General features: G+C 40.9%; 1 protein-coding gene across 1 annotated transcript; it reads right to left on the reverse strand.

Moving 5' to 3' along the window:
• Positions 1 to 1,827: 1,827 nt before the first annotated feature.
• On the reverse strand, positions 1,828 to 15,869 carry stxbp6l (syntaxin binding protein 6 (amisyn), like). Its single transcript, XM_076084624.1, has 6 exons — positions 15,716 to 15,869; positions 12,744 to 12,874; positions 12,357 to 12,666; positions 12,170 to 12,268; positions 3,012 to 3,169; positions 1,828 to 2,848 (listed from the first exon to the last, which is right to left on the reverse strand). The coding sequence occupies exons 1-6, from the start codon at positions 15,867 to 15,869 to the stop codon at positions 2,825 to 2,827; spliced, it is 876 nt and encodes a 291-aa protein (XP_075940739.1). The 3' UTR covers positions 1,828 to 2,824.
• Positions 15,870 to 16,658: the final 789 nt, after the last annotated feature.

Consider the following 16,658-nt stretch of genomic DNA (forward strand, 5'->3'; position numbering starts at 1 on the left):
GATATTTTTTTTCTGTCCAGACATTTTCACACATCCTGACATCACTGATTACAGACTATCCAGGTTTGGTTCATTTATTTATTGGTATTCTTTAAATAAATGTGGTTATTTATTACTTTTAACTGGTCTGGTCTCCCATTTATGTTGCAGCTTTTGAGCCCCAACTATAAGCAGAAGGACAAGGAGGAAAGTCTTAAGCCTACTCTTAAATGTTGTGAGTGTTTCTGCCTCCCAGACTGAAACTGGAAGCTGGTTCCACAGAAGAGGAGCTTCATAGCTGAAGGCTCTGGCAGAGAAGCTAATACAGGAGTGCAACGAAGCACCGCCGTTACCTATGCTGCGGAGAGTATTTGAAATGTGATGAAGTTACAAAGACAAACACACATGTTATTGGATAGATACATTTGTAGGACTGAATGCTGGGAGCCATGGGCACAGCTGGGACAAAGATGTTCCTTTTAGTTCTCCCTGCGAACAAACAAATAGACAACTGCAATGAGTGACTGATTGAACCAGCCAGATTGTAAGACTGTCTAATTAGTTATGTGGCAGAACAATATCGTGTATATATATATATTGCCTAGATAAAGGTTAATTTGTATATTGCAACAACTCACCTCGGCCTGTTTCCTCTTACCAGGATGTTCGGGCAAAAGAGTTGCCCAGGGGCTTGAGCACCTATTTATAGTTCCGGGAAGTACCAACTACAGGAAGCGGTAGGGGTGAAGTAAAGAGTTGGTCTGTTTATTTCGATTAATTATTTGTTTATAATTTACTCTATTTATAGTGATGGTAAATATTGGTAAATTATTATTGATATCTTTGGGGTGGGTGAAATCATGTGACTATTTATTGTACATATATTGTAATCGATATACTTACCTGTAGATGGTCTGTCTGTTCTAATTAGAGTCACCAGGTGTATAAAAGGGAGCTAATTTTGTTGCATGGGGTGAAGGAGTGGAGACTAGCAGACACTGGTGTGATCTTTGAATAGCCAAATAAATTAACCGTCAGCGGAAACCTTGTCCGGACTCCTTATCTGCTCATTTTCCTCCATGGCTGCTTGGGCATCCTAACAAGGAGTAATATGATCTCTTTTCTTAGTTTTTGTTAGTACACGTGCTGGAGTATTCTGGATCAACTGGAGAACTTTAAGAGACTTAACAGAGCAGCCTGATAATAAGGAATCGCAGTAATGTAGTCTAGAAGTAACAAATGCATGAACACATTTTTCTGCATTACTTTGAAGACAGGATGTGCCTGTACATGGGTACAAAAAAAGGCAGTCCTTGAAATTTGTTGTTGCTTAATTTCTGCTTGGACTTTGGTTTCCTCTTACCTGTTTTCTTCCAACCTTGCCTGCTGTTTCCTGCCTGCCCATTTTAGACTCAAGACCTGTGAGCTATTTCCAATTAATCATTGAATCGTTCCTGCTGCCTTTTCTTCAGTTATCTGCATTTAGGTCTGATGCCTGCTCTCCAGACGGTAACACGCCATGGGTTCAGAGGTGGGCTGCCTTCATCTTGGAGCCATCTCTGCCTCTTTCACCTGGCAACTTCCAGTATATGTTTAGATATTGAAACATGACATTTATTGGTTAAGGAAAATGAGACAAATAAATATTTGATGTCCATTACAATGGGTCTGACAGATTAACAAATCTGTTTGAAATTGCATCAGTAAAATTACAACTGTTACTGTCAACTGCTATAGTGCTGAAGTTATTCTTCCTTGCTCTGTGAGCGCCATCTGGTGATCAAAGCTGAACAGGTGATGTCCTTGAGTATAAAATAACAAAGCACAGCCCAACTGTCAGGTCCAGGCTTATTTATTTAGTTCAAAGTGAGGAGTGGGAACATTGTCACTCAGTTAATACATCAGAGACATTTACAGTACATCACACACATTAAACTGTAGCCAAAAGCTAAGCTTGATTATAATTACTTCCCTTAATATATCAAAGTACTCCAAGTGGAAATTAGATCACGCTTAAAAAAACAAATACTACATCCACTGTTTCAATCAGCATTACAGCTATGTATGGAAAGGAGTGACGCAAACCTGAAGGGTTTCAACTGTCACTCTGACTTTTTTTACACAGACCAGCTTCATTTGCCTTGCTCACAATACTATTCAATGAAAAAAATCTCAATTTACCTGAACCACCTTCACTCAACTCTCAAAGACAGGACCTCTAAGACAAACTTAAAAAATGGACCAAAAGACACAGACCAAAAAGACACGGACCAGAAGACGCAGACCAAAAAGACACGGACCAGAAGACGCAGACCAAGAAGACAGACCAGAAGTGACAGGTTGACTGTTCAGGACTCATTGATATAATCCTAGATATAACACAATTTTGACAACATGACACTGTACTGTCTACACACTACAAAAACACATTAGGAACACAGAATTATGACAAGTGGTGAGTAACTAAATAATAATTAAATCCAATGAAGTCCAAACCATGAGGAGATACATTACCGGAAAAAAATACTTCCTGTCACACAGCCCCTATCTATTCAAACAATATAATAAGTGATAGGTCAAAACAATTCAATGACTAATTATACAAAAACAATGTTAAATAACTGCAGCTTAAATGTACAAGTCCAGTTTTTTTCTCATAATGGACAGGTGAACTGAACTTTGAAAGATTAAGATCACAAGGACAGAGTATTTAGTCCTCTGCTGCACTCAGTTATATACGTTCATGACGAGTTGGCTGTATCTGCTGGGCCCAGACTGTGTTAGTGTCCATGTTACAGGATTCATCTTCAACATCTGAAGAACTCCATTCATCCACCAACAGACTCTACTTTGAACGCTTCAGGGCCATCTGCATTGGAAATAAAACAATGTAGAATAAACTAATTCAGTCAATATACAAATCTGGACTTTGTAATTTATATTACATATATGGTCAAGTTAAATGTATGTATATATATACTGTATATATATATATATATATATATATATATATAGCTGTATGTTTATGTCACCTTGTGAACAGTGTCTGCAAACTGCTGGGTTTTGTGCATCAGTTCCGCAGTCTTGTCCTCAGCACGAGTCAGTCTCTCTCCACGCTGCCCCAGAACCACATTCAACCTGTGGACTACATTACCCATAGGGCTCCATGTGACACCCTGCCCTGGCTGACCTGTTCATACACACAAAAGAAGAAAACATATATCAAAAAGACTTTTATTAACGTCATCAGTCAGAGTAATATGTTGTATTTTCATATTTGTTACTGAAGGGTGTATGGCATGTAACAGAGAAACACTCATCAACATCAACATCCAGCCACACCAGCCATACCAAACGCCACCAAAAGCATAGGCGACGACCCCAGGAGGAGAGGGAGGAGAGCCGAGATAGAAGCTAAGCTAACCCAGCTCGGACCTGAGGCTACTCCACTACCCAGCCTACTCCTGGCTGTCTGATGTCCGGTCGCAGAAAAATAAGAAGGATGAAATAAGACTCCAGTAGCGGGAGGTCGGTGATTGTTGTGACCACATCTTCACAGAGACCTGGCTCCATCGTTTATCCCGGATCAAGCTGCACTTGACGGGTGGACCGAAGAACAGAGAGCAGGACTCCGGTGGACCAGAGGAGGAGAATTCTGTGTTTACATCATGATGCTTGGTGCTCAAACACAGTCGAAGTTGATGGTAAAATGTTTCCCTGATATCAAATGTTGAATGTTAAGATGTCTGCCATATTATCTACCCAGATAATTATTGTGTTGCTGCTGTTTAAATTCCTCCTGATGCAAATTCAAAAAATGCACCACAGGAATGTAATGTAGCTCAAGCGCAAGTTCAGTCAGGAAGACACTCACTCGTATTCCCTGTCTCTCCTCTCCTTGTAATTACTCTATCAGCTGATTGGGGGTGTGCACTTTTAAGTAACCAACCAGATTCGTCACACAGTTTCCTTCAGCCAATCAGATCGTTGCTGTCAAACGTTAAAGTGTTCTCCTCTCTACTGCTGTCAGTTGTCATTTCAGCATTAAGCAGATGCGAGAGCATTAAGCAGTGGTTTACCCTTGCAGCTTAGCATTTTGTTGGTACTGAGTATGTCGGACTCCGATTCTGATCCTTTTGTAAGACATGCAAGTCACAATCTCGATAGCCAGCCGGAGCTGGCATGCAGCCCGCTGGAGCCGGCGCAAAAGCACTCGCCCTGGGCGGCGTAGCGGCTCCCACCCAGACGAGCAAGAAACCCTCTTGGCCCAGCTGGAAGGTTGTGGCATTAATCCAGCACCAGGCCTTCCGCTATCCCAGCTCCGTGAGCTGTTGAGGCTCACAGTTAGCAGCGATCCCGACCAGCGGCTGCACCAGGGCGGAAAAGAGCGAAATTGGCCCCTTCAAGTCCTCTCCATTCACCGTGTTTCGCACCAGTCCTATAGGGGTAGCCACGGAAGTACTCGGGAAAGAAAAGGTTAATCTTCGATCTGTCCGCTCCTCGTTCCTGCCCACTTCCAAGCATTAACAGCCTCATCCCTTCCGAGCTATTCTCTCTCCATTACGCCTCGGTTGACAATGCCATTAAATTAATACAATTAATAAATTGTGCCGATCCATCCTTCCCAGTGGCATCGCTTCGGAATCAGGTGGGATTCCAATTTATATTTTGGGGTACGGTTGACTTTCGGGTGCAAAAGCAGCCCATTTATCTTCAACCAAGTGTCCGAAGCACTTTGCTGGATACTACTTAATAGAGTCAGGGTCCCAGCTGTCCTTCATCTGCTGGATGATTTCCTGCTTATAGAGAGTGTGTGTGTGTGTGTGTGTGTGTGTGTGTGTGTGTGTGTGTGTGTGTGTGTGTGTGTGTGTGTGTGTGTGTGTGTGTGTGTGTGTGTGTGTGTGTGTGTGTGTGTGAAGCCTAGTAGTAGTGAGAACGTCTCTGTGTAGTCAACAACTGTCAAAATCAAATAAAGAAAGTATACATCAATTATATTTTAACAATTATTATTCTCAGTTTTCAAATTTCAAAACTTGTTTCAGCTCTATTCTCTCTGTTGACATCCTTGTTGGACAGTGAATTCATGTGTTAGGATTCTGGTCATATTGGGCTCTTTGGTTTATTTTCTGTGACTTCATTTCAGATGTGAGAGGATACGTTTGTTCAAAAGAGTTGTGCTTTGCCTCGTAGTGCGCTTCATTTGCCGCTTTTATCAATAGTTACGGTTTCTGAACATATGAGACATGCTGGATTTAACTGCCTGTGGTAATAATTAAGATTCTGTTAATTTTTGCTTATAGATTCTATTCTCTCTGAACACGTTTCTCTTTTTGGAGAACGTCATGTTACTTCTTCGATTAGCGCAATTTTCCTGCTCTTCTTTCTCTCTCCTCGTCTTAGCCCCTTGTGTCACGGTGTGTGTAAACCTCGCTCGAGTCAGGAAACTTGTCAGAATACCCATATTTGATTGGCTGAGCTGCATCACGTGATGTGATTTACAATGCATTGGTTGGTGTGTTTACTGCACCGCTGAACAAGTGCGTTAACGGCTGAATAAGAAGCGCCGGTTAAAGTATAAACTCCTATTACCTAATATGTATAATTCCGAATTATCTATAGGTTTTAAGTCCTGGGTCCGGATGCAACTGCGTCTGGATCCGGATCCGGACCGCGGTCCGCCAGTTGGGGACCCCTGGGCTAATGGATTGTAATTTGAAGGGGGAGAAAACATATAAATCACAACGCACGCACATCTGTAGCATGTTAGAGTTTTAAATAACTTGTCCATGTGAGAAACAATAGTTTAATTTAATGACATCACAAAAATAAAAAAAAATTATATTTTTTTTAAAGCCAATAATGCCAAATTATTTGGGGGGGCTGAAGAACTAAAATAGGCCTAACGAACTAAAATAGGCCTAACGATGCCCCTGCTATCAAGGCCAGTGGTTTGCTGAACCGTGGCCCCCCGCTTTTGCAAAGTTTGAAAATTCCTCAGCACTGTATGAGATTTACCCCATTGCCGTGGCCTGCTTTGTCTGGGGGCAGCACTGGAAATGCAAGCGCATCTCCGTCATGTGCGACAATCAAGCAGTTGTCGATATTATCAATAGAGGGCGCTCTTCTTCCAAAGATATCATGCCGTTCATGAGAAGCATCACTTTGGCAGCCGTCACCCACAACTTCATTATCACTGCCCGCCATGTGCCAGGTCATTTTAATACTCTGGCTGATTCACTTTCCCGCTTTAAATTCCAGGCTTTCCGGAACATCTGTCCAGAGGCCAGTCCCGTGTCAATAACGGTGCCCTCATGTCACACCCTGATGCTGTCTTAAAGCAAAGCCACGTGGGAGATTATATGGAGGCAGCTAAAAGATATATGAGGAAGGGTTTAGCAGTTTCTACTGTAAAGACGTACGATTTTGCTTGGAGTACTTTCGCTTTGTTTTGTGTTACAGTTGGCATGCCTCTTAAACCTGTTCTCATAAACACAGTTTGTGCCTTATTTGCTATTGCATGGATGTTCGGCATTTTAGACCTCCATATATTCGTAGTTTGCTTGCCGGCCTTCAATTTAATATTAGATGCTATGATCCTGCGGCATCTAGTTTGTTTTCCAATGCAGCCATCAAATTACTGCTAAAAGGTATTGCTAAATCTTCTCCTCACCTTCCAGACCAGATAGACAGCCTATCACGCTTCCTATATTGCACAGGATGCTTACCGTTCTCCGAGCAGGTGTTTTCGCCCTTACGTTGATGGCTACGTTTACCTTACTCTATTCCTCTGGTGTGACTCGACCGTTTTCTCCATCTGATTGGTCTAACACTGTTTCCCAATCTCCTGGTCTCACGTGACCTGGCTTATCGTGACTGTTTTTCCTAGGTGAACGTGACCTGGTTTAACGCGACTGTTTTTCCTAGGTGACCGTGACCTGGCTTAATGTGTCTGTTTCCTGGTCCGACGGGACCGTTTTACTTTCCTAAAAGAAAGAGAGGGTCTGAGGTGCTCCGTTTCTAATTTCCTGGTCCGTATGATAAGAGACCCGTCCAGAGTTGACAAATTTCTAATTTCGCAGTCAGATATGACATAATTTCTATTTCGCGGTCCGAATGATGTGAGACCTGTCAAAGTATGACATACGTTCTAGTTTCCCAGGTGAGCTAACCCGGTCTGGTTGTGCTGAGGCAGTGAGTGCAACCTTGCGGGGGCCGTAAGACCCCCAACCATGCTGTTCTACGTTCTCCCTTGAACCCCCCTATTCTGCTCTGCGGTCTAAACGTGACCCCCAGCTATCCTACGCTGCGGTATAATATGACCCAACCTATCCTTGTCTGCGGTCTAGCTTGGCCCTCACCTATCCCGTCCTGCGCTCGTACCCTCCGCAGGGCCGACCCCGCCATATGTTTCAGGATCTGTTGAAATCCTGCCATTCTCCACTATGGGCTATCTAGACCCGCACTATCCTGTCTCTGCGGACTTCCAGACCACCGTATCCTAGTCTGCAGTCCATCGTGGCATTCCTCTATCCTTTGCTTTGACTAAAACTGGACCTCTCACAATCTAACATCTACTCGTTCATGTTCTACCCTTAGATTTCTCTCATAACTAATTTTCTATTTTCTTAGGAAATTCACCACAGCAGTAGGTAAGGTATTTATTAATTAATATAAATACATTTCTTTTGGGGGATTAGGCCTATTGGACCTCAGTATCCCTACCCTCGGTGATAGTACTTCAGGATGGAGTCCAATCGCCAAAGACTTTGCACTTTTCATATTTGATGCATGTATAATGCATGTATAATTATTGTTAAATTATAAAACAAGTCTCTCCTGATTGAAATGTAGCGCAAGTTCAGTCAGAAAGACACTCACTCGCATTCCCTATCAGCTGATTGGGGGTGTGCACTTTTAAGTAACCAACCAGATTCGTCACAGTTTCCTTCAGCCAATCAGATCGTTGCTGTCAAACGTTAAAGTGTTCTCCTCTCTGCTGCTGTCAGTTGTCATTTCAGCATTAAGCAGATGCGACCCGCCTCCACCCCAGTCACCTCCAGTCAGCATCACAGCCATGCTCCTGATTCATCATCAGATGGCAACAACTCCTTTCACCACCAGTGTCTGGACTCCAGGGGGGATTGGACCTATTGGACCTCAGTATCCCTACCCTCGGTGATAGTACTTCAGGATGGAGTCCAATCGCCAAAGACTTTGCACTTTTTGTATTTGATGCATGTATAATAAATCATTGTTAAATTATAAAACAAGTCTCTCCTGATTGAACTACTGTTTTTGTGTGGTTTTGCTTGTAATGTTTTTCTTGTGTAGCAAATCGGCCTCAACTGCATTTTGATGTGCAAATCTGTGACCCAGAAATCGATCTCACCACTCCATCTTGAAGGACATTCCAATTATCCTGTCAAATCTTGAGGATCGAAGACGCTTGCTGGAGGAGCTGAAAGCTGCAGATTTATTTTCAAAGACTGACATATAAAAGAGGTGTGAAACGCAGCTGGAACAGTCACAAAATATGGCAAGACTCTATGGTGTAACAGTTCCTTGTGTTTTCATAAGTTGTAGTTATTTAAAATGATCACACTTTCTGCTCTTCAGTTTGTGTAGCTCCATGTAAGGTGGATAGTTGCTACACTGCCACGACGAGGCTGTCGCCGGCATATGACAACACAATTAACAAATTCCTTATTTTGAGTTATTTTTCTTTAACTGCAAAGACTGATTGCAAACAGCTTAAAAGGTTTAGCATTAGTAACTTGGTGCCTTGCTGCAGCCTGGCACATCTCCCATCCATTGAACCCTGTCAGCGGGTTCAATGCTGCCTATCAGTCTCAAAGCACTGGGCTTCATTGTGTCGACCTCCCAGAAATAAACAAAGTGTCCTCTCATCTCACCGCCACATCACAGAGAGGCCTTTCTGCTATAGGACAATAGACAAAAAGACAGAAGGGAAAATTACCCAGAAGGACACAAGCCCAGGACCTGAGGAATCATGGTGGTAGGAGGAAACCTGTACCAGGAAGTGTGTCGTTTTGAATCCCAGAAAACACAAAAAAAGGAAGCAGATGCCAAAGTCTTCCTGTTCAGTGAAGAAAAGTGTTTGTAGTTTCTGACCCTTGACTCCACTGACCATCTTTTTTGCAGAGTTTTAATGGATTTGAGATGCTTACGCACTCTGAAATCTCTCTCTATGCTAAAAAACATTTTGAGGTTTAGGAATTCTGAGCATCCTGAAAATATGTTGCTCTCCGTCCTCTTTGTACACTTCTCGCGCATCTGGTGGAACAGGTTCGAATTAGCTTCTCTGCACTTACTTCCTTTAAAATCAAGAATTTTATTTAAAATCCTTCTCTCCTACAAAGCCCTAATTGGTCAGGCACCATCATATCTTAAGGAGCTTATAGTACCATACTATCCTATCCTAGGGAGCTGTGCTCCCTAAATTCAGGGTTACTTGTGGTTCCTACAGTCTTAAAAAGTAGGATGGGAGCCAGAGCCTTCAGTTATCAAGCTTCTCTTCTGTGGAACCAGCTTCCTGTTTCAGTCCGGGGGGCAGAAGAACTCACCACATTTAAGAGTAGGCTTAAGACTTTCCTTTATGATAATGCTTATAGTTAGGGCTGGCTCAGACTCGCCTTGGACCAGCCTGACACCAACTGCTACAACTATTGTTATTATATTGTAAATTGTAAATGGACTTCTACTTGCGATTTTCTAGTCTTCTGACCACTCAAATCCCTTTAACACTGCATGTCATCATTATAGAGCCAAATCCAGGTCAATAGTTTTGATCATTTGAAAAAAAAAAATTGAAACTTCAGAAAGTTCAAATTTTGGTCTTGAATTTGAAAAATACAACAATGTATTCAAAATAAAAATGAGTAAAGGAAAAGTTGTTTGGGTTAAATCTAACTTTGATTAAGTTCTGGAATTGTTTTGAATAAAAGATCTATTTCATATCACTTTCATATATATTTCGATTTTGATACATCACCAAAAACATAATCAGACCCTGGAAGTTATATTGGAAAATGGTCAACCTATCTCTTCATGCACATCTGTTCGCTTCTCACACTCACCCTCGATCTTGTGACTTGGAAAGAAAAACACAGAGCCCCCCTTCGCTACGCAGTGACCACATGGTTCCAGCTTCACTTTCATTCACAAACCCGTGATAACATATATAACAATCACGGTTGGTGCTGCCAGGTGGAACAATGATGTTGGCCCCTACTACCTTACCAATCACACGGATCATCGGTCAGGGTTCAATAACTTAATCTGACTAAGCTAACAAAGTGACCGTAAGTAAAAATATTGCCTAGTCTGATACTGGCACTAGCTCTAATGCAGCAATCTCGTTTTTGTATTTTTTTAAAGCCAAGTGAACTAAATTAATAAACTAATATTGGATCACAATACTGGAAGAGTTTGTGTTTCCCACAGCTCCAAACAGATTGTTGATGTCAGTTGAAATCTGCTGACCAAAGTATTCATCCTTTATAGAACACAATTAAGTAGTTAAGAGAATACATTCTGGTAAAGAACTATTGTGTTAGCCATAGTCTTAGTCTTTCCAACTCTTTACTCGAGCAATTTCATTTTTCACTGAAATATCCTGATTTTAATCCCTAGTATGGGACAAGCTCCAAAAAAACTAAATCCTACAACAAACAAACAGCATATTTCCATGTATCCCTCCCTGCCTGGTAAAGACCCACATCTTTAAATCTCCAAGCAGCATTGAAAATTACAAAACTATGACATCATCAGGTTCAGCTTGTACAGTACACATAACACTTGACTTGTATATAGACTTTTCATTTTCATTTTATTGTTGGACATTGATGCTTTATATAAATATATATATATATATTCCTATTGTTTCACTACTTGTTACAATGTTTTTATTTGTCGTTGTACAATAGGGTTGCACAAGAAAATTTAGATTGTAGTCCCAATTTGCTACAAAGGAAAGAAAACAAAAAACTAAATTAGGGTGGGGGGTGAGTTAAAGAGTCTCACAGCCAGAGGAAAGAAGCTATTTTGAACTCTGGTGGAACGGCAGCTGATACTTACTGTATCTTTTTCCAGACGGCAGCAGAGTGAACATGCTGTCGCTGGGTGGGTTTTTTCTTTTAATATCCCTTTAGCTCTTCGCAGGCTCCTCTCCTTAGCAATATCACTGATGCTCAGAAGATGGATTCAAATGATTTTCTGGGTGTTTTTTTATCACAATCTGTAGAGCCCTCCTGTCCTGAACCCTGAACATCGCATGCCAGTTTGTAATGTTTCTAGTGCTTTCTATTGCTCCTCTGTAAAAATTGACAAGAGCTTGGCACGAGAATTTTGCCTTCTTAAGAAATACAGCCGTTTGAGCTTTCTTCAGCAGGATAATGTGTGATGACCATGTCAGGTTGTTTGTGATGCTGATTCCAAGGAACTTACAGCTGCTTAACTTGCTCCACCTCAGCTCCATTGATGTAGACAGGGATGTGCGTCTTCGTCTCCTTTTTTCTAAAATCAACAATCAGCTCCTTGGTTTTACTGACTTTTCTCTGAGCACCACTCTGTAAAGGTTGTTCATTTTCTCTTTATAGGATGTATCATTGTTTGTAATCTGGCCAATGACTGTAGTGTCATCTGCAAACTGTTGTGAAGTTTGCGGATGACACTTCAGTCATGTTTGGGTTTGTGTGTGTGTGTGTGTGTGTGTGTGTGTGTGTGCAGGTGAGTGTGCGAGTGAGTGAGTGTGGGATCAGAACTGGATCGTGACCTCCACAGAAAATCGACTGGAAACCTAATTGTTGAATTTATTGGTCGTGGGTGTACAGCGTGAACAGGAGGGGGCTGAGCACACAGCCCTGGGGGGCTCTGGTATTCAACAATAGAGTCTAGTATTCTTTACCTTTATCTGATCAGCTTTGTTGTCCTTATCCCTAGCTGTTTTTGATATTTCTGTGTAAGTACATCAAGAGAGATGTAAGAGTTTAATTCCTTGTATGGGCACATGTACTCGGCCAATAAAGGTGTTTTTGTTTCTGATTTTCTCAGACTTGACATAGCTCCTCCAGAACCCAAGAAGGAATTATAGGGCTCTTTTCATGGTATTGACCATAACTATACATGATCTGTAAATGCACTTTAGGCCCCCATTTCATCACTGCCTTACCTTGAGTGGGTGATCGACTTTGGTTTGCAACCATCATATTCTTCATACGATTCAAGAAGGCTTTGCAGCGGTAGATGACCAGATTCATGGTGCAGGCATCTGAAAGAACACATTAAAACGGGCTCATTCACATATCAACTAAATGATTCCCAACGTATCATAAACCTCAATAATCATGTGACACTACCTCCTGTTAGTTTGGATTGGCAGTTGATGAACTCTGTCTGTCTTGGAGGAACGTAGCTCTTCCTTCGGGCCTGCAGGGTTCTGATTGCAGAGTCTGGTGAGGAGTCACTGGGACCACCTCCGAACTTGCTGTGAGCGCACTGACTTGCTCCCCTTTGGTGGCACGTCTTGCCCAGACGTCCTGCTTTCCCCTCCCAGTAGGTCTGGCAGGCGTGGTACAGGACTTGGACAAAGATACACTTCTCTGCTGATGAGCTGGTTACCCACTGGTCCACAGCATTGTCAAACACCAGGTCGAACTCTGGGCTGTCCTGGAAGAGCAGGATATAGGCAGAACAAAGTCGATATGTTGATAGATCACTACTAGTAAGAACAGAATGCTGCTAACCTTGTTGGGGTTGATGCCGTTGACCTGTCGGAGCTGCTCCACCCTCCACTGGGACCTTCTGGTGAAGGAGGAGGAGCCACCAAACTGCTTCACCTTTATAATGAGGAGCTGATGTGGTCTTGTGTTGGTCACTAGGTAAATCGTATACAAAATATGATATCCTTATTGAAAGCCTTCAATAATAGTTTAAAAAAATTAACGTGTTTACATAATAGCTGCACAAAAGAACTAGGAATGCCGTACTGAAAAAATCTTTTTTTACCTTGATAATTTATAATTTAGTCCGAGCAGTGAAGCTCCCCACGATGTTATGTTTAGGGTCTTGACTCTAAATATGAGTACTATAACCTTCATCAAACATGCACAAAGTTTGAGGCATAGGGAGGGGTTATCACGTCCGTACTTTCCTACATATTGGTGTAACTAGGTGGTATATAATAAAAACTCGTGCAAAAAAAATCCTGAATAAATGTTCCCTCGTCCTTGTCCTCTTAATCAACCAGAAAACTGCAATCACTGCAAAACTAATGCAGATTAAAGACACAATGGAAATTGACACTTTCAATACCCTGTCCAACAAGATCACTAGATCCTTAAAAGGATTGTAGACTTATAAAGTCAAGAAATACGAAAGAAACACAAAGGAATACTGTATGCTGAAGGCAGAGTATGGGAGACATCGTCAACCAACCTACTGCACACTTCAAAAAGGCAAGTAACACTAGATTCTCTATGGCCAGCGAAAAGGATAAATCAGAAGGAAGTGAGTCTGAAGACAATGAACTAGAGAACAAAGAGGGTACAGGATTGAAAGTATCTTGAAATTGTTTTGTACTCTCAACTAAGGTTTGCCACATAGTTATATAGAACTGTTAGGGCTGATCAAACCTTCAGGCAAATCAAATGCTGCTTACCCTTTAATACAGCACAAACAATGCAAACAATGTTTTTTTTCTCATAACACATAACCTCTCCTCCATTAAACCACTAACATCCTGTTATAACCAATATACCAATGTTCTGGACAAGACATCACTAATATTTCATCATTGCAACATCCTAAAGAAGTATAATCTTCTCAGTTTTGACAACTTCAGAATTGGACTTCACTATACTACCACTAACACCCAAAGTATATCAAAAGGAAATTATAGAACCAGACACTGTAAGACTTCCTTTGCACAAACTGTATTCTCAATTAAAGGCACAGCCCTCTGGAATTCCCTAAAATCCTGAAAGCAGATTCAGGATTTTAAAACATTTTTCCAGTACTGGTTAAACTTTGCCAGAACTGTAACCATGACACCAAGTCATTACTTATGCACTAAAATAAATGTTTGTTTTGCATTCTGTTTTGTTTGTTTCATTTATTTGTTTGGGTATGTTTGTGTGTTTGATTATATGCACTGATTTTAAGATTTTAAAGTGTAACATGAAATTGTAATGATTACTAAAACTATCAATGCCCATCAAGGGACTGGTGTTGGAACTTAGCTTCGGCCATATAAATATGTACAATACATTGGACACTGCCTCTGTAATGGTCAATGTTTCTCTGTACTTGTCCCTTACAAATAAACAAATACCTAGAAATATAAATATAAAGTATTGGCGCTCTCAAGAGGTTGGATTACGGATTAAGAGAAAGTATCCCATTTGTTCATGGCTTACCCATTCTTCGCCCTATTGTTTCAAGTATTGCCTAACTGAACCTTTGTCTCAATTTGTGTATTTCTTTTATGAAAAATGGATGGTCGAACTTCCCTCCCATCTAGGAGACACAGCATATGTCCTCAAATGTATTTATACTTTTGATAGTGAACCGAAAAGGATTTTAGCCATTCTAGATGTGCAAAGCCTCTATACCTGCACCCCTTATGAGATGGATGAAAGTCACACTCTTTGAGTACCTGTTATGAAGGCATTCTGTCACCTATTGAATTTGTATTGACACTATCTGAATTTATTTTATTCATGAACATCTTTCAATACACTGGCTCCTTTTTTCAGAGCGAGGGCGTGGGTATGGACAGTTCTTCTGGGAAAAGAAATGCATCCATAATAACTGTCTAACCCCTTACATTTAAAGGTTTCCCTGTGGTTCTGAGGTTCATCGATGACATATTTAAGGTATGCAATGGTACATTCAATGAGCTAAATTCTTCTTCATTTCTTTTACTGCTGAATTTGATTTTGATAATATAAATTTCCTGGGTATGTTTATTTGATATGTCCACACATATCAAATAAACCTACCCCCAAAAAGGTTTTGTGGCTCTGTATAGTAACAGGATCATCATGCCACAAGTTGTCCTTGAAAGTTAAACATAAACTTAGGTCAGGCAACAAACAACCGGATGCCTATTTTTGCTCATAATTAATGAAACTACTCTAGACTTAAATTGTTGTACATATTAAAACATAACTTTTCAGTTCAGAAATGACCATTAGCCGTGAAAACAAATAAAGCTTTGCTTTTCACTGTTTCTATTTTGTCTACACTTTAAATGTTAGGGTCTAATGAATGACATCAGCCAGTGAATCTGGGAGTAATTGAACCTCCAGCTGGTCTGGCAACTGTGGCTAAGTGGATAGCAGGGCCGTCTTTCAATCAGAGGGTCGACGGTTCAATCCCCGGCTCCGGGGAGTCGCATGTCGATGTGTCCTTGAGCAAGACACTTAACCCCAAAATTGCTCCCGTAGTTGTGCCTACGGTGTAGAAATGTGATAGAATCTGAATTGTAAGTCGCTTTGGATAAAAGCATCTGCTAAATGGCTGTAATGTCTGCTGACAAGAGAGGCTCTTTCTTACAAGATGAAATGAATGACTGGCCAATCAGAGTTTCTCTTACTAATCTGAGGGACCTACTTTCATTGTGCTGCCTGTCTGTAAATAACAAACACAATTTACAGACTGTCAATACTTAGCTAATTTTCACTAAATGAAGAAAGTCTTAAAAGACAGATTTAACCTGAAACACAGATGAATGTGGCGTAGTCTCCTTGGGCTCCAGTAGGCAGGAAAGACATTCTCTTCCTTTTCCTCCTATGCACCTCCACAGTCACCAACAGCCGCTCATCGCGAGGAATGAAGACCTCTTTGTTGATAGCAGACTGAATGTTCATTGTCGTCCTGAGACCTGCACAAGTGATGGATTGGCATGACTGATTGGCAGGTCACAGTCAGACTAAAATAACCACAGGCTCCAAAATCCGATCAGCTGTTTTCTGCCAACAAGTCTCTATGATGAACATGCTTTGTACATTTTTTACACTTTATTTAGTTTCACTCTCGACTTTATTTATCCCTTCATATGCAAAGACATGGCCACATGACAAATATGAGATAAATAAAAATACATTTAAAATGTATAAAGTCTAGTGCTGAAAGGATTTGTCAATACATTATTTGTTCGATTGAAAGACAAATGTATCAACAACAACTTTGATAAACTATTGTTAAAATAATTTCTCAAGCACAAACACCAATTAATCTCTGGCTGCAGTTGTCACAGTATCACAGTATCACAGAATGTCTGTGCATTTTGATCAGTGAAAACATGACAGCTACAAATCACTTTAGTTATTTTACTACGTTCTGTTATTTCAAAGACTTAAGATTTAATCAATCAATCTGAAAACAAATCAATAGATCAATCGTTAGTTTAGCACCAATAAAATCTATATGAAGAATTAGAGTTTTTCTACAACACTTTCAGCTGCTGCTGTTAGGCAGAGCTTTATTATATGAATACAAACCAAGTGATTAGCCCACAGTTAAACAGTCATCACAGCAAATAGTAAAGAGGCTAAAGCAGATAATGACATATTCATCTTTTCATTTCCTACAGTACATTTCTGATTCATGCTTCTACTGTAGGTCAAAAAGGTTTGACCAACAGGTTAGCCTACCTG

The sequence above is a fragment of the Anarhichas minor genome, unplaced genomic scaffold, assembly GCF_050575085.1.
Source record: "Anarhichas minor isolate MPS153535 unplaced genomic scaffold, ASM5057508v1 ptg000136l, whole genome shotgun sequence".
Lineage (NCBI taxonomy): Eukaryota > Metazoa > Chordata > Actinopteri > Perciformes > Anarhichadidae > Anarhichas > Anarhichas minor.

Excerpts from the sequence above, each read along its gene's own strand:
- stxbp6l (XM_076084624.1), bottom strand. The coding sequence starts at position 15,869 with ATGAACATTCAGTCTGCTATCAACAAAGAGGTCTTCATTCCTCGCGAT. Across the intron at positions 12,667-12,743 it reads ACGGCATCAACCCCAACAAG|GACAGCCCAGAGTTCGACCT; the intron begins GTTAGCAGCATT and ends CTGCTCTTCCAG. Across the intron at positions 2,849-3,011 it reads TTGCAGACACTGTTCACAAG|ATGGCCCTGAAGCGTTCAAA; the intron begins GTGACATAAACA and ends TTTCCAATGCAG.